Source organism: Trematomus bernacchii, unplaced genomic scaffold (genome assembly GCF_902827165.1).
Source record: "Trematomus bernacchii unplaced genomic scaffold, fTreBer1.1, whole genome shotgun sequence".
Taxonomy (NCBI): Eukaryota; Metazoa; Chordata; class Actinopteri; order Perciformes; family Nototheniidae; genus Trematomus; species Trematomus bernacchii.
The window spans coordinates 3,215,218-3,242,986 of NW_022987778.1; the positions used below are offsets into that span (position 1 = coordinate 3,215,218).

The 27,769-nt window shown below is 39.8% G+C and overlaps 1 protein-coding gene across 13 annotated transcripts in view; it reads right to left on the minus strand.

Moving 5' to 3' along the window:
* LOC117497281 (DNA polymerase III PolC-type-like) overlaps positions 1-27,769 on the minus strand; it is a 97,636-nt gene that overhangs the window by 21,528 nt on the left and 48,339 nt on the right. Inside the window, exons 1-4 of one of the 13 annotated variants that reach the window (XR_004557358.1) lie at positions 26,785-26,964; positions 26,542-26,593; positions 19,851-20,470; positions 9,045-9,238 (exon numbers count right to left, since the gene is read on the minus strand). Coding sequence is in view for 7 of the 13 variants with exons in the window: in XM_034149218.1 (XP_034005109.1) it covers positions 11,217-11,758; positions 14,252-14,303 (594 nt within the window). In the remaining 6 variants the exon portion in view is untranslated. The other 12 variants (XR_004557362.1, XR_004557363.1, XR_004557360.1 and 9 more) reach the window with 12 other exon arrangements.

Sequence of the window (27,769 nt, forward strand, 5' to 3'; positions counted from 1 at the left end):
GCTTGTTCTAATGTGAAACATTAAGCCGTTTGATGAACAAAAGATGACCACTATATAATTTTGACTATATCTTTTTATATTTTGTATTAAATGAATCCCTTCTTTGCATGCAGACACTAAATCGTGTCACATCATCCAGTTGGGGGCCAGCTGTGAAAATACCATCTTCAACCGCTACATCCTCCCCGGCATCCCCATCGAATACGAAGCTACAGAAGTGAACGGCTTCACCGTCAGTTATGGCCAACTGTTCCTCCACGACGAGCTTGTTAGCACTGTGTATCTTTACCATTCTTTAAAATCCTTCATCGACTACCTTGGCAGCTTCTTCTGCCCCGTGCTGCTGGCGGCCCACAACGCATGGAGATTTGATCAAATTGTGCTCATGAGAGTGCTGAGGAAGTTCTCTCTCTTTGAGCAGTTCGAACAGGTGGTGTCTGGGTTTGTGGATACCTTACCACTGAGCAAGAAGCTCTATCCTCAACTGAAATGGTTTAATCAGCCGTATCTGGTCCGCTGCTTCCTGGGAGAGGGATACAATGCTCATAATGCAGTGGAGAAGGCCGAAGAGCTGGAAGAGCTGTTTTGGAATTGTTGGAATCCCTACAATGATGTAATCAGTGAGTTCACGGACTGGATCTACGCTTTAAAATAATCTACAGAACAACATTAAAATATTAAATACTAAAGTTAATATGTGTTGTTTTGTGTTCTCATCATGTACCCACAGGTGGTTTTACAGATGGACATAACAAAAACGTGTGATTTATGACATAATGCTTGTGACACCTCGAACTCCATGTTAAATAATGCGCATACTTTTTGATGTTCTGTGTCATGCTCAAAGTGTTTGTTTTTGTATTTCCTTTAAATTGAAGCATAATGTTTAAATTACCATTAAACTTTCATTTGACTCTTCTATACAATTTCTTCAACTAATTTCTAGCGATCATTCAGGGAGAAATGTCTACTCCTTGAAGGCATGGCATGCTTTGTTTTTCAAACATCATATATCATTATATTCATTATCTTCCCTACCTGTAGTAATGAACTTGTAAACAACTATATTCAGTGGCATTATATCCACCAACAACATCATTGTTAGAGATATACACTCAGTGGTGTTAAGTAACTAAGTAGATTTACTCAAGTAATAAGAACAATTTGGAGATACTTGTATTTTAGAATCAGAACTTTACTTTACTTGAGTATTTCCATGTTATGCTACTTTGCACTTCTACTCATCTACAATTCAGAGGTAAATGGTGTACTTTTACTCCACTACATTTATTTAATATCTTTAGTTACTTTACATATTTGGATTAATGATGTGAAATATAATCAACCCTTAAATCAGACTTTAGTTCCACCTGGAGTAAATTCACAAGCTACCCTGCATCAATAATTATTGTTGGGGAACAATACTGTTTGCTATTGTTAACTTGTACTGTTAGAACTGTGCATGACCCTGCAGATGCCTCCTGTAAGACAAGAGGCACCAAGACTTGATTCATTTGTTTATCCACGGAAAAGATAGACTGTTCTCTCCTGCATTCCCAACATTCGAGAGAGAGAACCTATACACGAGCAGGTCAGACTACAGTCTTTTCCCATCTGTAGCCTACCTAATTTGCGACTATGGTGCTAAATGCCGTGAAGACTATATAAGTGTAACTGTCTTTCTGCTGCTTTGATCAGCAAACCTTGTGTGTGTGAGTTGAACCATCTCTCTGTATGTGATTAAACTCTGCTCCTTCTCGCAAGAATACATTTGGAGCTGATCATTGATTCTCAAGCCGGTGTCGAGTGATATTTTTCCTAACAATTCTAATAAAAACATATTAAATATATATTATTCTGAAATGGGCCAATCTGCATAATGAGTACTTTTACTTTTGGTACTTTTTGTAATGGAAACTTCTGGGGAGAGTTGGAGCTTGATGGCAGAAACTGATGGTCTATTTGAAGTTGCGGCCGGAGAATTAACATGACGTGTGGGTTGACACAGGGGAAGCGAAACCAATTCTGAAGATCTGTCCCTTAGTCGGAGGTTTTAACTAGTTCAGAGTGTATAATCAACAGTCTCCATTAGCAAGACTAAAAAAGTGTGGACACTAAATCTAACTAAAACTGTCGTCCATGGCCAAAGAATGTATGCCAGTGGGACCTACGCACCCGATAAGAAGGACTGAACCGGCAACAAAAAAAAGCCAGAGCAGTTCCTCCCTAAAGGAGATAGCAACCACTCCCCAAGGCCGAAGACCTATGCCATGGGAAAGGAGACAGAGGAAGGAGAGATGGATGAGCTGTGTCAAAGGTTAATACCTAAACAAAAATATTCCCCAACACTTTTAAGTATATTTTAAAGCTAGTCATTTTGTACTTTTACTACTTGAGTATCATTTTGAATGCAGAAATTGTACTTGTAACAGAGTATTCCTACACTCTGGTACATCTACTTTCACTTAGGAACTGAAGAATATTATTGCTTGCTCATAAAGAAATGTTTATGAATAATGTGCTACCAGAAGGTCTTAAACTATGAAGAGAAGTGAGCTTCATGACAGTGTTAATGGTGAGCAAAACATAAGGAAGGAACTGCTTTTCTGCTACTTTTATTAGATTGTGCACTGAGTTATTCACTGAGGTTCAGGAGATGGCACCGTGCCAGGCACGAGCAGTTCAGAGCTTAGCACGTGACAGGAGAAACAGTCAGTATAGTGTAGGGCCTGGATGAGCTTGGGAAGAAGACTGGACCTGCATGTCGGACCTGGACGAAGCCAAGAGGCGTGGGCTCGCCTGTACTCCAATCAGAAATCTACGGCACCTCACTCAGAAATATACATATCCAATCAGAATATGACACCTTTTATCTGTAATAAGTATATGAAATGTGTTTTGCCGGTTTTCGGGGCTCTGGAAGGAAGTGTGAGACAGTTAACTGCTTGGAGTGGAAACTGCTCGCGGTCTGTGGATCACTGATCTCCAGAGACCTCAGCTGAGAAATTATATTCCTTATCACAACTGAAATAAATCAGATTTATTATAACTTTATTGCCTGGTCCGACTCCTTGCTTCGCAGAGGAATTCTGAAACACGACAGTACACAAAACGTAGTAATTGGAGGACAATTTAGACATCCACATTTTTGAAAAATGAACATTTTACTTTATAATTTTTTGTTATGTATTTAGGAAAAACAGATAATAAACCATCACAAAATTGATTTGCCCAGCTAAGGCATCAAATGTACTTTTTATTAGATGTTTTATTTGTTGTGTGCCATGCTTTGTGCAACCCTGTTACAAATACTCATTAAGCAGAAAAAAATATTCTTCAATAAAATTATTTACTATTAAGTAAAGAAAGTCACATTTACATTAAATACTCATGTCGTTTTTGGATAACTGGTTTAATTTGATTATTTTAGTAGAAAATGATATAGTAACAGGGTTGAAATTAGAGTAACAGGGTTGCGTAAAGTAACAGGGTTGCGTAAAGTAACAGGGTTGAATGGCTACATTACTTTTGATTGTAGATCATGACATAAATGTGACAAATAAATACTCAGGACCACAGAAATGTTGTTTGATAATATTTTATATATATTTTTCAATGAAGAATCAACCCTGTTATTATTATATATTTGGCATGTGGTGCAGTGGGTTGTGCGTTGGTGTTCGGAACTGGGGGTCAGAGGTTCAAACCTCACTGCAGTCAGCATGTCGTTGTGTCCCTGGGCAACACACTTCACCCCAAATTGCTCCTGTGGGGATTGTCCACAGTACTGAGTATGTAAGCCGCTTTGGATAAAAGCGTCTAACAAGTGACATGTAATGTAATATTATAATTAGAGTAACAGGGTTGCAAATAAATCAAATCAAATCAAATCAGGTTTTATTTATATAGCACATTTAAAAGCGATGTTTGGTCGAGCCAAAGTGCTGTACATGTAATAAAAACACATTACTACAATCACAATAAACGACAATAAATTACAACAGATATATATAAAAAACAAAATAAAAATAAAAACACAAGGAAAAGTCAGGAGTCGTGCTCCGCTCTAACTAGAAAGCCAGAGAGAAGAAGTGTGTTTATAGAGGGGATTTAAAGACCCCTAGGGTCTGGGCCGACCTCACATGGAGGGGCAGAGTGTTCCAGAGCCTAGGGCCAGCTGCTGCGAAGGCTCGGTGCCCTCTGGTTTTAAGCCTGGTCTTGGGCACTACCAGCAGCAGCTGGTCAGCAGACCTTAAAGCTCTGGCTGGGGTGTAGCGCTGGAGGAGTTCAGCTATATAGGCCGGAGCCAGCCCATTTAGTGCTTTAAAAACAAATAAAAGGATTTTAAAATCAATTCTGAACCGAACTGGAAGCCAGTGTAGTGAGGCCAGAATTGGGGTGATGTGGTCACGCTTTTTGTGGCCAGTCAGCAAACGTGCAGCTGCGTTTTGGACTAGCTGCAGGCGTTTAATTGAGGCCTGGTCCATACCCACATACAGAGCGTTGCAATAGTCCAGTCTCGAGGTTACAAAGGCGTTAATAACCCTTTCTAAGTTATTAAAAGATAAATACGACTTGGTTTTGGCCAATAGTCTTATTTTAAAAAAGCAGGATTTGACTACGGTGCTGACCTGCTTGTCGAATTTAAAAGTGCTAGTGAAGGTCACTCCAAGGTTCATGACCGAGGGGAGGATGTTTTTTTTGAGAGAGCCCAGAATATCAACCGGAGAGGCTGGAGGTTGGGGTCCAAAAAAGATGACCTCAGTCTTGCTCTCGTTGAGGTTGAGAAAGAGAAAAATAACACTTTAATAAAAATGAAAACAGCTATTGCCCTATGTTATTGTGGGCCACATGTTTGAATTGTATTGGGTGTGTAAAGTATTGTAACAGCGATGCAATATCAGAAACTGTATTGTGCCACAGATGCAATCATGCAGAGCACCTTCATCAGGTGACATCATGATTTGAAGAAGTGCACGGGATCTTGTGATAGATACTCTCAGCACTATGCAAGGTAAGGTTTACTACTCTGCTTTACCCTGCTCTGCTCTCACTTTCGAGACACACCAACAGCTTGGATATGTAAAGTATAGCTGGACTGTAACAGTGAAATAGTGTGAGTGCAGGTTTAGGCCGGCCTGCTGAGCTGCGGGGGGGGGGGGGGGACGACGACGACGACGACGACGACATACTGTATCTGGACAGGTGTTGTCTCTCCTGGTTGCCCTTCATCATTTCTCCTGGCTGCTAGCAGGCAGGGATGGTTGGCGTGTTTTTCGATACCTCCTTCAAAATGTTCTTTCGTAGCTTGTTTTCACTCATCTCTCTGTAGTAGGGCTGCAATTTCTAAATGTATCCTTTTTTAGGCACTTTGTGGCGCACGATAAACACACGATTGAAAGCATTGTTTCTTTGTGGAGAAAATGTAGCTCTACAGATGAAGAAAAAATTATCGATTAGTCGACTTTTCCGATTGGACTAAAATGTCTTTAGTTGAGGACAGCCCTGCTCTGTAGGTGTTTTCCATCTTTAATTTGTTTCAGGTCCCTTTGGAGTTGTTTATTTAAACACACATTAAGGTTGGCTTATAGATCTAACAAAAAGTATGTCTAAAGATTTAAAAAAATAAGCTGTCTTATTCTCAGCTATAAAGGTATAGTTCAATTTACATTCTGGGTAAAATGGGACTCTTTATAAAGACAGAGCGTGCTAAAGCTTCATGCTGCTCAGCACTGTTGACGAGTGAAGGAGTAGCAGAAGACAAAACGTCACTGGGGTCTGTTACAAGTATTTTCAGTCTCACTGTTTGATCCAAAACTTTGTTTAAAAACCACATGTCGATACATTTTTTCTGATATTTGCCAGCAGGTGACCGGTTGAATGGAAACACTTTCTTTATTTCTGGGAAGGCCAGACCTAGAGTGACTTAACTTTTAGGCCTTTAATGAAAGTTACAGTTTCTGATTTAAATTTGAATGCTTCAATAAAGCAAAATACTGATTACAGTTTAAGTACGTGATCATTCAACTGTATTAGATCACGCTCTGAAAGCTATTTCTGTAATAGCATTTCCAACTCTACAGGGGGTATGCAGAGTAAAATGGGTACATAAAATGCAACTATCTGCATCTCTATTAATAACCAACAGAAAAAGCAATAACTACGTGACCCCAGTTAGTAATATTTTGATTCTTGAAGTATCAGCTTTAAATTATATTATAAAAAAGTTTATCCCAGGGCCAAATTAACTCAGCAACATGTATTCAGTATGAGAGTTTAAGGGTGAAGCAAGGTCTCCATCTCCTGGACATCTTTTAATATGACAACCATTAAACATTGTTTTTAGAGGGTCTTTTCAGCAAGTAATCCAGGTCAGTCTCCATAAAGTCTCCTCTGGGAAATTGTCTTCTGATCTTGTAATTGTGTAACACATCTATAAAATACCTTCTGGTCTGGCTTTGGGTTTCTTCAGGCCTCCATCCTGCATCAGCTCAAAGGCAAACGCCACATTGTGGATCTGCAGGGTAACAACATGAAAACTCAATTCAGTGATGAGTTGCTAAAAGTCTTCTTTTTTGACTGACAATTTCCACTTTTTGAGGAGGTGTACTCACCTTCTGTTCGAAGCTCTCAGGAGTGAGGAAGAAGTTGAACAGAGGGACAAAGTAGTCTTCGAGCGGCCCCATCAGCAATATCAGATACACGCCATCAGCAAACTGGACACACACGGATATAAACAGTATTAACCCTCCTATTGTCTTCGTGTTCCCCCCCATACTTTGGTGTTCACGGTCAAATTTGACCGGTCCTGTTTTAACTGCTATTACATTAACACAAAAACCTTTAATCATCACCACATTTCATTTAACACCCTTTCAAACTGTACATATTGTATCAGACTACTGGTATACATGAACAACTGCAGTAAATATACAAAGAATAGACACTGAACATGTATTGCGTGTGCCAGGTGTGATCCATGTGTGTGTGTGTGTGTGTGTGTGTGTGTGTGTGTGTGTGTGTGTGTGTGTGTGTGTGTGTGTGTGTGTGTGTGTGTGTGTGTGTGTGTGTGTTCTTTATGGCGGTCATTTTTGACCGGGAACACCATGGGTGTTACAAAGTTGACTAAACATCCAAAATTCAATGAAAGTGGTGATCAGCAATTGTATATGTTCAAATGTCTATCGAATGCAATCGAATGTAAAACAAAAAAGTTATGATTGATGAAAGTAGTAAATCGGTCAGATTTGACCCGAAGACAACAGGAGGGTTAATGCCTTCACGTTTCTGCTCAAACACAATAAAAAAACTTGAGCTACTACATGACAGAATAACAAGAACTGTTGATTCACATTATGAAAATTAAATGTACAGACGACACAGACAGATAATGAATGATGGCAAAAACTGACACTTTATCCGTCACTATGATGTGTATCCTCATTATATTAAAGTTTACTGAGTAGTGAGAGGTGGAGCAATAAAATCTGCAGCTATCTTTAAAAAGAAAGGTTCTACATTGTCCGGGCCGGCCGGTTTCTTAGGATCTAACTTGGTTAAAGCTTCACGAACAACATCAACAGTAAAAGGAGTAAAACTGAAAGGGTTTTCCAAAACACGTTTTTCAGAGTCACAGACTGTGGTGTTCACAGAAGCAGAGTTAGTCACAGAATCAAACATAGAACCGCAGGACACAAAATGCTCATTAAAACAATTTAACATAGTGGCCCTGTCCGATATAGTGCCAGATGCTGTGGTAATGCACGGAGGTAGCTCATTACGGATATCACCGGTGGATATCGATTTTATGGCTTTCCAAAAATTGTTCAGGATTATTCAGGTTCTTTGTGGTAACTGACAGATAATACTTATATTCATTTTACAGACACTTTGGTTTAAAGAAGAGGCTTTTTTCCAATCTACAGAGCAACACGTGTTGTCTTAAATGGCACTTTTGTAGCAGAAGGGGAAGATTTAACCCTAAGACAGGAGGCACCAAGACTTGATTCATTTGTTTATCCACGGAAAAGACAGATTGTTCTCTCCTGCATTCCTTACAGGAGGCATCTGCAGGGGCATGCACAGTTCCAACAGTATATGATAACAGTAGCAAACAGTATTTTCCCCCAACAATAATGATTGATGCATTAAAGTGTTCTCAAAGCTGGTAAAGGAGCAGCTAGTTTGAATGACTTTGTATACTGCAGGGTAGCTTGTGAATTTACTCCAGGTGGAACTAAAGTCTGATTTAAGGGTTGATTATAATTCACATCATTAATCCAAATATGTATAGTGACTAAAGATATTAAAGGTGGGGTAGGTAAGTTTGAGAAACCGGCTCGAGATACACTTTTTGTTATATTCCATGGAATGCTCTTAACATCCCGATAGCAATGAATATCTTAAGTGCTTTGACAAAAAATCCATAAAAAAATGTCATCTGTGGAAGCCGTAATACTGTAAAAAGCACGACCAATCATTTTAGCCGGCCCGGCTAAAATAACTGGATGGCCTACCTGCCTGTCAGCCTTCCATCTGTGCACAAACTTATCTCGTGCCCTCATTGGTCATGTGCGCGTTCGTGTGTGTTGGAGGAGGGGCTCTGTAAGGAAGTGGCAGATTTTCTCCGGTTGTGTATTTTCAAATTCTAGCGATCTCGAGCCGGTTTCTCAAATGTACCTACCCTACCTTTAAATAAATGTAGTGGGGTAAAAGTACACCATTTACCTCTGAATTGTAGTGGAGTAGAATGGAAATACTCAAGTAAATTTCTGATTCTAAAATCAAACAAGTATCTCAAAATTGTTCTTATTACTTGAGTAAATCTACTTAGTTACTTAACACCACTGAGTGTATATCTCTAACAATGATGTTGTTGGTGGATATAATGCCACTGAATATAGTTGTTTACAAGTTCATTACTACAGGTAGGGAAGATAATGAATATAATGATATATGATGTTTGAAAAACAAAGAATGCCATGCCTTCAAGGAGTAGACATTTCTCCCTGAATGATGGCTAGAAATGAGTTGAAGAAATTGTATAGAAGAGTCAAATGAAAGTTTAATGGTAATTTAAACATTATGCTTCAATTTAAAGGAAATACAAAAACAAACACTTTGAGCATGACACAGAACATCAAAAAGTATGAGCATTATTTAACATGGAGTTCGAGGTGTCACAAGCATTATGTCATAAATCACACGTTTTTTTTGTTATGTCGATCTGTACAACCACCTGTGGGTACTGTAGTGGAAAACTTTATAACAGTGTATACTTATAAACTTTATATGTAATGGCAAACTCTATATGTAGTGTAAACTTTATATGATGTGCAAACTAACTTTATGTGTTACCTAATATGGTAAAATGCTATGCAGTTGTCCCATGAGGAGGTATTTTAATCCATGCCCTCTGTTCAACATATAACTAGCCTTAAGGATGTCTGGGGGTGAAACAGGGTCGTAAGCAAAAGTGAAGAAGTGTCTCAAACGAGTTCCTGTGTTTGTTTCCCCTGTCTTGCAATGAATTCCTCATTCCTTGTTTATATCTGTTTTGACCTCTCTATGACTTCCTGCTGTCCTCATTTCACCTGGCTTTAACACATTGGGGGTTAGAGTTTCAACACTTCCATCTGTCTTTAACCAGTTCCTGTTTTACTAAGTTCCTGATTTACTACATTGCCCATGTGTGGCTTCTGTTCCTCTGGAATGTGGGCTTTAGCTTATCTGCCCATCCAGCCCCCCCAGAGTGACAGGTCACGAGTTATTGTTGAACTGTGGACTGACAAAGATGCTATAAAACCTATGCGCAATTCTCTCTCTGGGCGCACTCTTTGGAATACTCTGTACTCCGTAAGACCTGTGCCTTATTTGAAGCTTCAAATAAAGATCCAGAAAGACAACTCTGTTTCCACCATTTTATTGATTGATCATTCTGATTGTATATCTCCTGAGTATTGACTAGGTCTAAGATTTCCAAAACAGTTGGCGTTGTCGGCAGGATCTCTGCAAGCTCGATTGGGGACACCTGCGGACGCTGGTGGTTGGTACCGCCGGGATCTTCGGATTCTCCTCTACCTCGACAGAAAACGTACGGGACGAGGGGACCAGCGCCGGAGGTGGAACCGATTGACTTCACGAGATCCAACGGACTCAAAGGCCCTCAATACTCGGTGAGACGTACAATTTCTAGTTGATTAAATATAACTAGTTGTTTAAATATAAAACGTAATTAACCTCCATGACATTTATTATACGGTGGGCTGCTCATATTAAGGTATTTGGTCGTAAGACGGTATTACGTACATTAACAAATATCATCACCGACGGGTGATAAATACAGTGTTTGGTATAACATTGGGTGTTTTATTACATTTATATACGTGTTTGGTATAACACGGGGTGTTTTCTGGGTAAAGCACTTAAAGACTTTCCTCCATGGGGGCAAAGCAGGGGGGTCCAGTACAACCTCCCGAGAGCCCTATAGTGGATGTCATGCGAGCAAAACATGGTGAAGACAGTTTGTCTAAATTAAATATCTGGACGGAAATGTTCGGATTTCCAAAGGGGGGTTCTTTAAGTAAAGCAAAAATTAAAGAGCTAAGGGATAAATTACAAGAATGTGAAGATGAAATGAAAAAGAAGAGTAAAATTAAAGTGACAGACTTAGAGAAGCTGGACACTCACAGAAAGTGTTTAAAACACTGGGAGGATGAAGCAGAAGCCCGTGAAAGGAGGCAGTTGGCCTCGGCTATGAAGAATATACAGGTTGAGGATGAAAGTGATAATAAAGAGAAAAAGAGCAAACCACCACCATATAACCCACACACTGTTTCTCTGTATCCCTCTTTGACAGGCGTGAGGGACCCTCTCCTCGACCATGGATTTCCATTTCCCCCACCTCCGCCACTCCGTCACCCACCTCCCGAGGCGGCTGCACCGGAGGACGCAAACCTACTAGGCGCCGCTGCTCCAAAAGGAGGGAGAAAACAAAGAGAAGACGATGAAGAAGATGAAGCAGAGATAGCAAGACAAGAAAGAGCCCGCCAGAATAAAGATCCAGAAAGACAACTCTGTTTCCACCATTTTATTGATTGATCATTCTGATTGTATATCTCCTGAGTATTGACTAGGTCTAAGATTTCCAAAACAGTACATGATGAGAACACAAAACAACACATATTAACTTTAATATTTTAATGTTGTTCTGTAGCTTATTTTAAAGCATAGATCCAGTCGGTGAACTCACTGATGTCATCATTGTCGGGATTCCAACAATTGGAAAACAGCTCTTCCAGCAGTTTGGCATCCTCCACTGCATTATGAGCATTGTATCGCTCTCCCAGGAAGTAGCGGACCAGATACGGCTGATTAAACCATTTCAGTTGAGGATATAGCTTCTTGCTCAGTGGTAAGGTATCCACAAACCCAGACACCACCTTTTTGAACTGCTCAAAGAGGGAGCACATCTCCAGCACTCTCTTGAGCACAATTTCATCATATCTCCTTGAGTTGTGGGCCGCCAGCAGCACAGGGCCGGGGAAGCTGCCAAGGTATTCGATGAAAGATTGTAAAGAAGAGTAAAGTGGCACAGTTCTCACAGGCTCTCCGTGGAGGAACAGCTGGCCATAACTGACGGTGAGGCCGTTCACTTCTGTAGCTCCGTGATCGAATGGGATGCGGGGGAGGATGTAGTCGTTGAAGATGGTATTTTCACAGCTGGCCGCCAACTGGGCGATGTGACAAGATGTCACGCCTGCATGCAAAAAAGGAATTAATTTAATACAAAATATTAAAAAAGATATAGTCAAAATGATATAGTGGTCATCTTTTGTTCATCAAACGGCTTAATGTTTCACATTAGAAGAAGCGGCTCAAAGCCAAAGGGACTTCAACTATATTCTTACAGAATACTTTGATATTCTGTAAAGGACAGACCAACTTAACGACCAAGTTGAGATACAATCTTTTCAACAACAAAGATTAGTTAACGACCCTCATAAACCCTCATAAACCCCCAAGACACAGATAAGAAGCAGACCCTAGGAGAGAGTTTTAAAACAATACAGGATGGGGGCTGGTGGAGGTGTTACATCCCCCCCTCCCTCCTAATCTGTGCTCCTTTCTCCCTTTCCATTTCTGAAGATCTCCTTAAAATAATTAAAAGAAATCAAGAAAAATAAAAAAGACAATTTAAGCCATTTTGACATGCCATCTACACAACTAATTGCAGTAGACTAATTATGAACCTTTGAGCTCAATCAAATAATAAATATATCAATAAATCAATAAATATTGTTAACAAAGTGATCTATGGCATACTGTTGCCCCTCAGGCAACAAACTACCTTTTTGGTCCTCACACAGACTCTTTAATTTTTTTTGAAAATACATTATTTAGAATATTACAATACCAGACATGTCTGTGTTCACTTAAATGATGGGTTGGTGTGTGTGTGTGGCCCAATCCCAAACCACGCCCTACACCCTACCCCTACACACTCCCCCTCCGTGACGGAGTGAACTCTGTGGAGTGACACTCGCAGCTCAATGAGGCTCCCTCCTGTCAGATGGAGGGAGTAAATACAGAGGCAAGCTTTGGGACAAACTCCCCTCTCTCCGGCAGAAACAGGAAATGCCGTAACTGTATGTAACAACGGTTTCAAATCAGCATCTCTTAGACAAAAAGTAAAAATTAATAACTCAAATAAAACTCCAAACATCTTTAATTTTTAGTTTTAAACCTGATTTTTATAAGCTTCTTAGTTTTTGCAACAATCTGTAAATATACACAACTTTATAATAAAATGCACACATTTACCTTTTTCTAGACTAAACACAGGTATACGATCCTAAGTTAAATAATATGAGGTTATCATGAGGTTGTTAACATCGCAGTTTATCAGTGGATGTTTGCTGGAACTACTTGTAAACAGCGTGTTTCCTGACGGACACACACAGCGTTGAGACCGGTCAGGTAGAGACCGGTCTCCAGTCAGCACCGCTGCAGACTCGCTGTTTGAGGGCTTGAACGCGCAAACGGAGGGGTAGTGTGTAGGGGTAGGGTGTAGGGGGCGGTTTGGGATTGGGCCTGTGTGTGTGTGCTTTTGTTTCATAACCATCCAGTCAGAAAGAGATACGCCCAAAAACACATTCAAACATGTATAACAACACACACACACACACACACACACACACACACACACACACACACACACACACACACACACACACACACACACACACACACACACACACACACACACACACACACACACACACACACACACACACACACACACACACACTGTTGTAGTAAACACCGTGGTGGTGGCTTAAAGCCCACCTCCGCTACGCGCCGTCCGTTAGATGAGCCTGGTTAGATTTAATAAAAGAAGGAGTTCAAAACACCGGAATAAAGGTTATAACAATAATCTGATTTTACTGGTAAAAAACACGTATACAAGTTTACAGAGTACTCTGGACTTCCAGTTCTACTGCCGTGCAATACAGGTATCGGGACCAGCCAGTCAGAAACAGGAAGCATTTTGCATGAATAAACAACAGTATTCATAAACATTTGTGGGGCGGAGATGGGTTGACTCTTCCGTCCCATTTTACTCCGAAGCGAATCAGAGAGTCCGTGGGGAGGAGCTGTGTGAGCTGCTCACTCCCCCAGGTGTTTTTACTGGTTGGATTCATTTCTGGTCGGGTCCAATACAGCGAATCAGAGTTCTGGGAAAAAAATATGTTTCTTCTGATCTTCGGAAGTACACAAGGACAGAGTCAATCTTTATCTCTGCACCTGTATTCACTCCTTTACTTTCCCGAGGAATATTTCACACAAACTATTCTTTCCCAGACAACCAAACATTGTACACAGATATATTGATGCCCAGAAAGGACCTTGAAAAGAATATGTGTGTGTGCTGGTGGGAGGAGGTGTATGTGTGTGTAGCAGGATATCTGGGTCAGTGAGTGTAAGTGAGAAGAGAATATATATATATAGGATTACTTAAAACAGTTCAAACAATACATGTTCACTAAAATACAGTTCAAAATAATACATGTTTACTTCAATACAGTTTAGAACCATATCTGTTAACTTTAACACACACACACACACACACACACACACACACACACCCCCCCCCAAAGCTCCCCACAAATACGAGAAATAATGTATCCTAATAAGCAACTATAGTAAGTATTTACAAACAGTCAACAGACATCAAGTGATTGTTATTTACCTAATCCTGTGGTCTCAAGGTCAAAGAAAACGATGGTACCCTGCCAAGCCATCTGCATGAATGAAAAGAAAAGGACATTTGAGCATACATTCACATATGCAGTGGACAAAGCATTAAAAGATAGTAGTCAAAACGCGTATAGCTTTCAAGATGTATGCTAGCTAATTCAAAGTAGGAGTAAAGTTAGGCGACTGATAAAGTCGGAAATGTATAAAAAAGAGAGAAAAGATGCCAGAACTCACCGTGGACGCTGAAATAATCCTGTCACTGCCACAAAACCTCCACAAACTGAACTCAACTAGGAATATAAATGCTTTTTTGTTATTTTTTCAGTTTCCTCGTGTACTGGTCTGGACCTGCCTGTCTTGTCTTGTCCGCCGCAGCTGCAAAACTAAGCAAGTTTCCCGTGAATGTAGAAAGTTCGTTTAGGTTCAGTTTCAATACAGGTCTACGGTTTTGACCCGACTTGGCCCAGAGTTCAGGCTGCTGTCGTCACAGTTTTGTGGAAAACGAATGAAACTAATGTTGGTTTTAAACTAAATAATCATAATGTTGAACTGTCCTGCTCTGCTCCCAGACCGTAAGTGAGGGATACTGGGGACTACCCTCTGAACCATGGGCGTAGGAAGCATCCTGAATGTGGGGGGGACATTTTTAACGGGGGGTGAAAAAATATATAGATTTCCTGCATTCTGGTGCATTTTAACAGGTGGTTTGATACTTTTATGTGGCTATACTAGCATGAGGAAAATTATGGGTACATTTTGTAATTTCATCCAGTAGTAAAGAAAGGAAACATATTTGATTATTAATTCAGAGCCGTCTTTGAATTAATAAAAAGCAGTTTAAATGCCCATTTTTTGTACATTTATATACAACAATAAATATTTGTGAGTGCATTGAGAGATATTGTTGTGGAGAGTCATTTATATATAAATCGCAAAATACATTTGTGAATCCTTCTGTGAGCATTTATTAATATTGAGACTGATCTGACTCCATACGGATGTTAAGTTCACCTAGGAATGGTATCATTGACTTAAATGTTCAAATAAATGTTGCTCTTCTGTCTATATTGGTCATATGATGCCCCTTGACTGAAATGTTTCCTGTTCAATATCCCCACTGATTTCCTTAAAATCCTGGGATGAGAGTCCACATCACAATTTACTCTCAGAGTCCACATCACAATTTACTCTCAACTGTCATTTCCCTTTCATCACTCACCTCAGCAATGGACCTCTCTCCACTGTCCCTGTATTCTGCCTCTGACTCACTCTCAAGTGCCTAGATGTCAAGAGAGGTGGTGAAGTGATAATTATTTATTGAGCAGTATACTCTTTCACATTGAATCATAACAAGTCATACTGAATGTAAATACAACGGACTCTAAAGTAAGTCCCAGTCTGTGACATTGGACATTTTGAAGACTCAAAGTCCCAAGCAGTAGGTAGAATATTAGCTAGTCTATGTAATGTGCACAAAAAATAAATAGTTAACTGAATACTGGAATGGAAATAGCCTATAAGCACTCAGTAAAACATAAACACACACAAAAAGCTTCTGAATGATAAGAAGTATAATTAAAACATAATGCACATTACCATTTTGAGAGAGAGTACCTAAGTTAAAGAACTCAGAAAATAATCTCTTATCGAACTGAGGCTCCAGTAAAACACACTGACTGCGTCTCTACATGGACATCAGTAAGCCGTTTATGAGTAGCCTATTATCCTGGTTATGATCATATTGGAGATATGGTGTTTACATGAGCACAGAGAGATCGGGTGATTCATGTTCCCTGTTTACATGATAAATACTAGTAACCTGGCATTTCGATGCCTTTTCTCATCTAAACTATTCAGTATTTGTATCTCTCTATCATGACATAAAGACGAAACTCCTCTCCAGAAGTGAGACGCCGCCATCACTGTTAACTGATTAACTGCTACCAGCTGATGACTTACTTTCCTCTTCTTTGAAAAAAATGTTCTTATGTCCATGTTGTCTGGGGGAGAAAACATATCAAACCAAGAGATCGTCAGCTTTGATTTTCGCTGTATTAACCATTTCCTGAACATTTGGTGTGTGTGCCTTACCTCCGCTACCGGCATTGCTTCATACAACAGATCTGGGGCCTCATTTATAAAGGGATATATGCTCAAAAAATGGCGTACGCCAGTTTCTACGCAATGTTTGCGATTTATAAAATTCTAACTTGACGGGAAAATGTGCGGTCCTCCAAGCAAACTCTAACCCATGCGTACGCACTAAGCACAACAACGGGAGAGACGAGAAACTGCGACACCGTTGGCAGAAGGAAGAATGGAGAGGAATATGTGGAAATAATACCATAAATAAAATGTTACCTCTCATTTATCAAATATGAAGAATTCATTTTCAAACATTGATTAAAGCCAATCTTAAAATGATTAAACAAACGCCTGTTTGAGACTCCTCAGTGCACACAAAAACATAACTTGGAGAAATAAATAAATACGGATATGTTATTTAAAACCACCTCGAATATGTTGTGTTAATGTTATGAAATGTTTTCTCATAAATGATGCGGTAAGCAGGAGGACAGAATTACGTCTAAACTGACGCCGTTTTGCATTTCTATAGGTTGTAGATACGAGCATGGTTTTATATACTATCACGTTTAATCGTGTTTTATGCCGTTTGCCAAGACTTGATAAGTCGCTCATAAAACACAGGAGGTATGGAAACTAAGAACACCATATGTGGTAAATTGTACAGCTAATATAACACAACACATTAGTTGTATTTCCTTTAACTGGTGGATTATGGATATATAGTTGCTGATCGACAGCTGGAACACAAACCACCAAATACAACAAAATAATTCAGATCCAGTCGTCATGACTCCACTCCGGAGGGATTCCCCGATCATTTCTTACAGTTTTTCATCAAGGGGGTGTCTCCTGTCCCCGGGACAAACACACTGCCTGAGGAAGGTTATGTGTATTTTTTTTGTCATTAACTTTTTTCGGACCACTTATTTATTTATTTTGGTGACGATCCGACCTCCATGCTGCTACTCTGGTTCAAACTGCATCCACCAAACAATATGATTTATCTTGACCTCCCCAAAATAACCAAAATCTGACACGGTGTGAGATGTCTTTTTTAGCTGTTCTGTCCTCATTTCCTGCGATCTTCTTCATGCAGTCAGTCAGAATGAATGAATGAATGGTAGTTTCTTTGACTATTTAAAGGCAAATATAGGCGTTACGAGTCGATTGTGATTTATAAAGGGAAACAGGCATAGGAAGTGCCGTACGCACTTCCCTCGCCGGTACGCAATGTTTTGTGAATCGGAAAATGTCGGAAAATGTCTGTACCTATTTTTTTGCTTTGTACTACGTAAGCAACCTTCCCACGTCAATCCTATGCAAGGCGTTATAAATGAGGCCCCTGAGCTGTCCAACTATGACAACACTCCTTGAACATGCGCGCGCTATGTGAGAATCTGCCTTGGTACAAAGTAGCAGTGAAAACATGGTACGGGGTTTCATTGATTTGGGCATTCTCTCAATAAGCAAGTGGAATGGATTTAATTTGATAGTGAAGCACTGACACAGCGCTCTACAAAGTGCGGCGAGTGGATAGACCGATTCACGGACTTTCCGCATAGTAAAAGTGGGGGGTCTAAACTAATCATTTGAAAAAGTGGGGGGGACTTGTCCCACCCTCATATAATGGCTGCGACGCCCATGCTCTGAACATCGGGGGTGTTGACAGATCTGCTGATTCAGGCCCCGCTCACACGGGACCGTTTGCGTTTATGCACAGTATGCGTATTCAAAAAAGTCTTCCGTTCACATGCATTAGTTTCATTTAACGTGTCTGTTCAAACGAGGCCGCTGGAAACGCTGTAGTACATATGCCGGGACTGTAAGTGGCGCTGTAACTTCCGCCAAAATACACCAAAAGCCGCGAAGAAGAGCAGCCCGAGCAGCCCCGCCACAATGTTGCCATGGCTACCCTTCTGTTTAAGCCCCGCGGTGTATTTAGCAACATGTAGTTCATGTAATTCTCCATGTCCACTTGTTGCTGATGGTTGTGGTAGAGGAGCTGTAGATTTTGCACTAATATCTGTAGCATGGTCAGTAGCAGTAGCACTAGCAGTAGCTACTGACAGGAGGAAGTGTGTGGCGATTGCTGGTATTCAGCGGGATATAGTCATTTCCTCAGCATATGGATAAATGCAACGGGGAAGTTAACTGAAAGAAACCGAATCTGTGGATATTGCATCGACCGACCAAGAAGCACGTCTCTGTGGAGAGGACGGCTCAGAAAGAGAGATATTCTCTACAAACACCGGGTGAGATCGCACCTTTGTCAATATAATGGATCAATGCATGAAATCTGACTCTGTTTATTTTGTTTAAGGAGTATATTGGGCGTTAACAATTCTGGTTTGCCTTTTATAATATTATTTCATTCAAGAACCCCTTGTGCGTTTAATTAACACAGCTATTTTTGATAGTTGATCGTTACAGATGGCTACTGGCCATGCTACAGCAGTGAGCAGCAGAGGTCGGGAGAGGTGGGGCTATCATTATTTTTTCAGGAAATATTCGTATAGAGGTGATTACACGGACTCGTTTGACCTCCCAGAGAGTTTCGTTTGCAAATCTATCCACCTTGGGACCCGTTATCGTTTGTGGGGTCCGTTTCTATCGGCCTCGTGTAAATAATAGGGCTATACGCACGCGAAACTATACAGATACAAGCAGTTTTGTCCTTGTGTAAACGGCGCCCAAGTCTTGGTGCCTCTTGTCTTACAGGAGCCATCTGCAAGGGCATGCACAGTTCCAACAGTATATGATAACAGTAGCAAACAGTATTTCCCCCCAACAATAATTATTGATGCATTAAAGTGTTATCAAAGCTGGTATACTGCAGGGTAGCTTGTGAATTTACTCCAGGTGGAACTAAAGTCTGATTTAAGGGTTGATTATATTTCACATCATTAATCCACATCTGTAAAGTAACTAAAGATATTAAATAAATGTAGTGGAGTAAAAGCACACCATTTACCTCTGAATTGTAGATGAGTAGAAGTGCAAAGTAGCATAACATGGAAATACTCAAGTAAAGTAAAGTTCTGATTCTAAAATACAAGTATCTCAAAGTTGTTCTTATTACTTGAGTAAATCTACTTAGTTACTTAACACCACTGAGTGTATATCTCTAACAATGATGTTGTTGGTGGATATAATGCCACTGAATATAGTTGTTTACAAGTTCATTACTACAGGTAGGGAAGATAATGAATATATTGATATATGATGTTTGAAAAACAAAGAATGCCATGCCTTCAAGGAGTAGACATTTCTCCCTGAATGATGGCTAGAAATGAGTTGAAGAAATTGTATAGAAGAGTCAAATGAAAGTTTAATGGTAATTTAAACATTATGCTTCAATTTAAAGGAAATACAAAAACAAACACTTTGAGCATGACACAGAACATCAAAAAGTATGAGCATTATTTAACATGGAGTTCGAGGTGTCACAAGCATTATGTCATAAATCACACGTTTTTTTTTGTTATGTCGATCTGTACAACCACCTGTGGGTACATGATGAGAACACAAAACAACACATATTAACTTTAGTATTTAATATTTTAATGTTGTTCTGTAGATTAAATCCAGTCGGTGACATCCTCGATGTCATCATTGTCGGGATCCCAATAATTGAACAGCACTTCCAGCAGTTCGGCCTTCTCCACTGCATTATGGGCATTGTATTTCCCCTCGAAGGGGAAGCGTTGGACCAGATCCTGCCAATTAAAATCTTTCAGTTGAGGATAGAGCTTCCTGCTCAGCGGTAAGGTATCCACAAACCCAGACACCACCTTTTTGAACTGCTCAAAGAGGGAGCACTTCTTCAGCACTCTCATGAGCACCCTTCCATGAAATATCTTTGAGCTGTGGGCCGCCAGCAGCACGGGGCGAGGGAACCTGCCAAGGTAGTTGATGAAAGTTGTTAAAGAATAGTAAAGTGTCATAGTGCTCACAGGCTCTTTGTGGAGGAACAGCTGGCCATATCTGAAGGTGAAGCCGTTCACATTTGTAGCTCCGAGTCTGATGGGGATGTGGGGGAGGATGTAGCGGGTGAAGGTATTTTCATGGTTGAAGGTATTTTTACAGCTGGCCGCCAACTGGACGATGTGACACGATTTAGTGTCTGCATGCAAAGAAGGAATTAATGTAATACAAAATATAAAAATATATAGTCAAAATGATATAGTGGTCATCTTTTGTTCATCAAACGGCTTAATGTTTCACATTAGAAGAAGCAGCTCAAAGCCAAAGGGACTTCAACTATATTCTTACAGAATACTTTGATATTCTGTAAAGGACAGACCAACTTAACGACCAAGTTGAGATACAGGCCCAGGCTCCACGGGAACGCATACGGCAAAACGCATAGGATTAACGCAAACGCAATCGCCAAAAAGCTTCCGTCCACACGCAATATACACCGGATAGTGTCTTGCCACACGAGACAGCTCCGTTTAGATCCAACCGCTGGAAAAGCTGCAGTACATATGCCGAGCCTGTATGTGGCGCTGTAACTTCCTCCACAAAAGCAGCAACTTCCTCCACAAAAGCAGCAAAGAAGAATGGTTGTCATGGCTGCACTTCTGTTTATTCTCCTGGTGGGGGCCAAGGGAACCGGGCAGAGTTTTTCGCCGGTCAACGTGTGTTAAAGTTTAAATCTTCCGGACAAAATTATAAAAGTGCCGGTCAAAGGTTTTCTTTGTTATTTATTGAGCTTTAAAACAAATGAATAACGACGATATAATGATATATAATAATAAAATAGTTTGGAGAGTGTTACAGGTAGCCTACACTTTCTCATCGGCACAGTATTGGTATCAGAAGAGAGGGGAATAATAATTAATAATCATTAGTATGAGAATATTTGCTGGTGTTGTACTCGAGACCGGTCTCCAGACCACTTTTTAACGGTATTGGTCTCGGAATCGACTGCATTTGGTTTCGTATTGTCTCTGTATCGGACCTATAGGACTCGAGATTTTATGTCAAGACCGGTTAAGACCACGGCTGTGGCTGGGGATGTGATGAGGGTCGGGAACCGAAATCCGGTTCCGATTTGGAACAAATAACAATTGTCCGGTACGGGGATTAATAAGAGTTGTGTCTAGCAGCTCTCTCTCTCTCTCTCTCTGCTCGGGAACAGCTGATCGCTGCACGGCGATCAGCTGTCCCTCCCTCCCTCAAGGTGTGTGTGGGTGTGTCTGTGTCTGTGTGTCTCATTCACTGTCCCTCAGGTTGTAGCATGTTTCGATTGCCAGTTTGTGGCTTGTATGTCTTGTGAACGCAGCGCTGGCATGATATGATGTGGCCTGCTGACATGGCCTCTAATGGCGCATTTCCACTACACGGTCGGCCTCGGCCACACTCGGTACGGCTCGGTACGGCTTGGCCGCGTTGGGCCTTAACAGGGCCGACTCACTTCATGCTGCGCTTCCATTACAGTTTAGGAACTGGGGTAGTTACTATAGTAACGCAGTGTAGGCGGAGCCGTGACGTCATCTTCAATGAGAAATCCAGAAACACAACACAGCCGTTAGCTGTGAGCACTCAGAGCTCACAGCTCCTTATATATGTTCAGAAACTCGACAAAAGTTAAACAAGTACACACCACAGACTGCCTGTGTCATGGTGAATACAGTCGCTGCTTTATTTATGTCTGTATAGGCCGTTGTTGTGAGTGTGGACGGTCGGGGCATATACTGCGTTAGCTTAGCCAATCTCCATCTAGAAAAACACGAATTTTAAAAGGTTTTTTCGCCTGCCGTCTGTCTGCAGACTTGACAAAGCATTAATTCATGGTTTTTACTAACCGGTATCAGTATGTTGTTACTTCAGCATCATTTTGAAACGTGTATTACAATTAAATCACGGTCAAATATGTCCATCTTGTTGTAGTTCTAGCCCTCTTGCCAGCGCTCCTCTCTCTAGTTTAGCATACTCAGCCCGACTCAGCCCTGTTTGTTGGCCCCGATAGAACCACAATTTTCTAGGGCCAGAAAAGAGGGGAAAAAGTGGCCCCGCGCCGTGCCGCGCCGGAACGAGGCCTAGTGGAAGCACAACCAAAAAAGGGGACGGCACGACACGGCACGCTTAAAGCGAGCTACGCGCTGCAATGGAAATGCGCCATAATAAACACACAGGACTAAAATAATATGTGTTTAATTCTGCCCAGATGCAGTGACTGCAGGCCAAATCAATTAATGCGGCATATATTGAAGGTGTTCAAAGTTGCACCGGTATGAAGCGCAGTGAGAACCACGCACCTGTCAGACCAGACCTTTATATATACAGTCTATGTGTCAGACTAGCGAATGGGCACATTTAAATTTCAGGAGAATAATGAAGATGTGATTGGTTGTTCCACTCTCCGTTTCTCACGAGACCAGCGTGCTGCTGTTTACATTAGTGTGGACTGGACCGACTGAAACTGACGGCAAGGTTAATTATTGTGGAAGGATGGACCCCCATCCTGCAAAAAAAGGCAGCGAAATGTGCTAAAATCACTGATTTATTCAGAACCCCCTATGGTATAGAATGACGAAGCAGAAAGTAAGTGAGCGAACATTATGAGCCACATTTCTTTCTATATTGTAGCCTGATGTGCACATCGACTGTCAACAAAACAGTTTCTCAGTCCAATGCTAAGTTAGTGGCAGGCCCTGTGTGACTGGAGACTATAAGGCTACACAAAACCCAAACATGTCCTTAATGTTACTCAAGGCAAATATATGTAATATAACCGTTAGACTGCAGCTAACTGTGGGGCTACAAACCCCTCACACTGTGAGTGAATAACTTGAGATGGTTATGTTGTCTAAAGGGGAGACAATCATTATGGTATTAGGCCATGCAAATACAGGGTCAACTAAGTGATAAAATAAGTGTTGCATAATGTATGTTCTTGAATAATGTTATTTCATAAATAGTTGTTAATGTAATGATTACATATTCTCCTTATTCAGTTCCACTATCAGATGATGCTGATGGTGATGACCCTGAGGGAGAGATGCAGAGCTCAGTGGACAGAACTGGCAGGTACAGAGGAAACTGTTTCAATAGGCTATGTCTATGAAAACACTGAACAAAACAAAGGAAATGTAATGACAACAGTATAAGCAAGCTATGTTCATGTTCTCTCAATAAGTTACTATAGTTATTGATCAGAGTTTAATCCATTTGAGGTCCACCCCCAAATAAAACATGTTCACATTGAAAGGTTCCCAAATACATATGCACACCTTTTTTTTAACAATATCCTATGTCCATATGTTTCTATTTAAGTAGTAGATTCAAACTGTAGGGCTATCACTAAGGGCAGCAACGTTGTAAATATTGATGATACATGTACATCCAGCAAAACGCCCCCAAACAAAACTGGTAGTGGCCTGGCTGGGTGTATAATTCCCGGCCTGACCTATGGTCCCAGTCCGACCCTGCTGACACATCACACACCCGTACGCTACACACATTACTGATTAACTGATATCACAATTGAGTTACTCTCTTTAAATAAATATACTGTAATTGGAAAATAATCATGTCCTTGTTTTGTCCGTCCTTGAGCCAGGGCTCCCTATTGTTGTATGTAGGTTATTCTTGGTTTTAGAATTAATTCAGTAATGGTGTGTGTGTAACACAAACATAATAAATCATTGGATAGTGTTTCTATATAATAGAAATAAAGTAATGTATTAAGACTCAGTGCGAGTTATTACTTTCTTCCTTTACTTGGCATTCTTCAAAAATACACAGACATTGCAGCACATCGTTTCACGTCTTTGTACTTTCTCAGCATTAAAGTGCAATGTGTTGGCCAACCTTTGTTTCCTCCTGACAGCTCACTTAAATGTATACTCAATTCAATTCAATAGCTTTATTAGCATGACCTCAGTTACATATAGTATTGCCAAAGCTCTGTATAGTTGCAACATCTATACAAAATATATATACAATATATATATACTCCCCCTTGTGGCCAAAGGGGGACACAACTCTTGTCTTCAGATGTATGCTTGAGTGCAGCAAAATGTAGCACAGTGACTATTTTGTCAACTAAACATCATAAAACAATACATATTTTAGTAAACGGGACATTATAATCTCCGCACATTAACTCTATATTTGCCTCTGCCATGGTGCCAAAATGAAATGAAATAAAATAAACAATATATAGGGGTTGCCTCTTCTCTGAACTTCTATGTATACTGCATCCCTCTAAATCAAATAAACCATACACAAATACATAAAGTCGTGTTCACTGCAGCGATCTATTTCACACACAAAACTATATGAAAACTTGGTGATATACAGTGGCGTTTTCTCCTGGAGACCAAGGGAAGACAGGCTTCTCCTGTTTTTTCAGCCTTTGTTATCATTTTGATAATTAAAAATATATATTGTGTTTGTTTTTGCATTCAGGGCATACAAGTATGGAGGACGGAACATGACTTAAGTATAAATAAATGTGTAAATAAATGTATGAAGAAATACAGGAATAAATAAATACGTAAATAAATACAGGAATAAATAAATACAGGAATAAATAAATGAAGAAATAAATACAGAAATAAATAAATGTTGAAATAAATACACAAATAAATAAATAAAAGAATAAATAAATAAATAAATGCATAAATAAATATGGAAATAAATACACCAATGTATAAATAAATAAATAAAAGTCGAAAATAAAACAGAACACACGTTATTATATATCTTTCATATATTTCTACATTTACTCGACATAGATTTATTTATTTATGTGTCCGTATGCTAATGAGGTGGGCAGTCCTAACCTCAGTCTGAAGCAGGATTGGTTACAGGAGTGTGTGATCATTTCTGGCAGAGGGCTCTACTACTAACGCCTGCTAACCGCGCTGATTTGAATGCAGGAGCTTTACTGTTTAGCCCTTATCTTTATACATCCATGGTTTATCCACAGTTGTAAGGATTATTTATGGGTATTGGTTTAAGAGCCATTGGAGATCATTAGCGGACCATTTCAAGAACGGAGAACCAAAAGACTATGTCCAGTTTCGTGTGGAACGATGTATAGAGGACTTGGCTCAGCTCGACATGGATGTGGATGTTAACCCAGCTGTGTTTGAGAGTCTTCAAGAGGTTGCCCGCCAACTTGAAATCCTCTCGGAAACAGAGGAGGCGACCCTTGGGCTTCCATCTTACATGTTGCCCCCAAACGTTATTGAAGCACATCTTCGTTGGGGGCATACTGCTGGGGACATCGCGAACGGGTGTGCGAAATAACAATTATTAAAGAAGCCATTATTAGAGAGTTGCCGTGAGTGTACACTACACAGAATGAACAGATGTGACTTGCCACAAATCTCTTGCTTCTGCCTGGCTCCAACAATTGGCGAATCCTGCTTCAGACTGAGGTTAGGACCGCCCACCTCATTAGCATACGGACACATAAATAAATAAATGTATGTCGCGTAAATGTAGAAATATATGAAAGATATATAATAACGTGTGTTCTGTTTTATTTTCGACTTTTATTTATTTATTTATACATTGGTGTATTTATTTCCATATTTATTTATGCATTTATTTATTATTTTATTTATTTATTTGTGTATTTATTTCAACATTTATTTATTTCTGTATTTATTTCGTCATTTATTTATTCCTGTATTTAATTATTTATTTAGGTATTTATTTATTTATTCCTGTAGTTCTTCATACATTTATTTACACATTATTTATTTATACTTAAGTCATGTTCCGTCCTCCATATAAAAGAGGTGTAACATTATTTTAATACCAAAACTATATTGAAATAGAGTCTAGCTTGAACAGCAACTACGTAGCTGTAACATTACTGGGTTATTTGGTGATAACTACCAAAGTAAAGTAACTTCAGACGCAGACGTCACGTAGTTTCTCAGACGAGAGGGGTGGCGACGAGAGTGTCACGTTACTTCTCTCACGGCATAGTTCACGGCATGGTAGGCGACGACCGACACGATTGTCTGGCACAAATCACACCTCATAGGGTTCGTTCTTTGGCACAAATCACACCTCATAGGTTCTGTTTCACACACACACACACACACACACACACACACACACACACTCCAGGGACCCCAAAGCTCCCAAAAAATACGTGAAATATTTTCTCCTAATAACCAACTATAGTAAGTATTAATAAACAGACATCAAGTAATTGTTATTTACCGAATCCTGTGGTCTCAAGTTGAAAGAAAACGATGGTACTCTGCCGAGCCATCTGCAGGTATTAAAAGAAAAATACATTTTAACATACAACATTCACTTATGCTTTGGACAAAGAATTAAAAGATAGTAGTCAAAACGCGTATAGCTTAAAAGATGTATGCTAGCTAATTCAAAGTATAGTAAAGTTAGGCGACTGATAAAGTCAGAAATGTATAAAAAGAGAGAAAAGATGCCGGAACTCACCGTGGACGCTGCAATAATCCTGTCACTGCCACAAAACCTACCCAAACTGAATATAATATATATATATAATATATATTATATACAAACTAGGAATATAAATTGTTTTTTGTTATTTTTTCAGTTTCCTCGTGTACTGACTGACCTGCCTGTGTTGTCTTGTCCGCCGCAACTGCAACACTAAGCGAGTTTCCCGTGAATGTATAAAGTTCCCCGCAGTTCGTTTAGTTTCAGTTTCAATACCGAGTGATTCTACAATTTAGGGTACATTCCATGCCCATTGATGTCCATTGACGATAATTATAATTATTCTAACTATTTTCTTCAAAAATATCATATTTTGCCTATTATTGGAAAGCATGTTATAATATCACACAAACATTATGTGCATCCTATGCTTTATTTAGCTTGAAATGTGTCATGATGTTCTTAAATTGTCAGTTTTTGCTATGTCCGTTTTTCAGTTGAGGGTGTCTTGGTTTCAAAATAATGAATAAAAACCATTAAAGTAAATTAAAAAAATTATTCATTTATTTCAAAAGTCTAAATACTGAATAATAACATATTTTTAATTGATTTCCTCCTTTAAATAATTTAAATATCTTAATATATGAATGTCCGCAAAAGTTCTGTCAACTATGTTACTAACAGAACTCCCCCCTTTAACTAAACAATTTTTTGTCCCAATACCATGTCACCAGCATCACATGATGCCATGTTCCTCTTTGGCAGACATTTTGAACACACTGTGGTGATTGTCCTCTAATTTTTTACAATATTTTATGTATAATAGCACATTGTCAATGAGTATATTAATTGACCATCAACAATGTTACGTACATTGTTATGGTTTACAATTGTTTAATGATTTTAATTCAATTATATGTTCAAATGTGATGTTAACCTGTTCAAGAAAATGACATGTGGTCATCCAGGCAAGGCCTACCATTGAAATTATGGGTCAAAATAGGGAAATTGTCAACTAGGT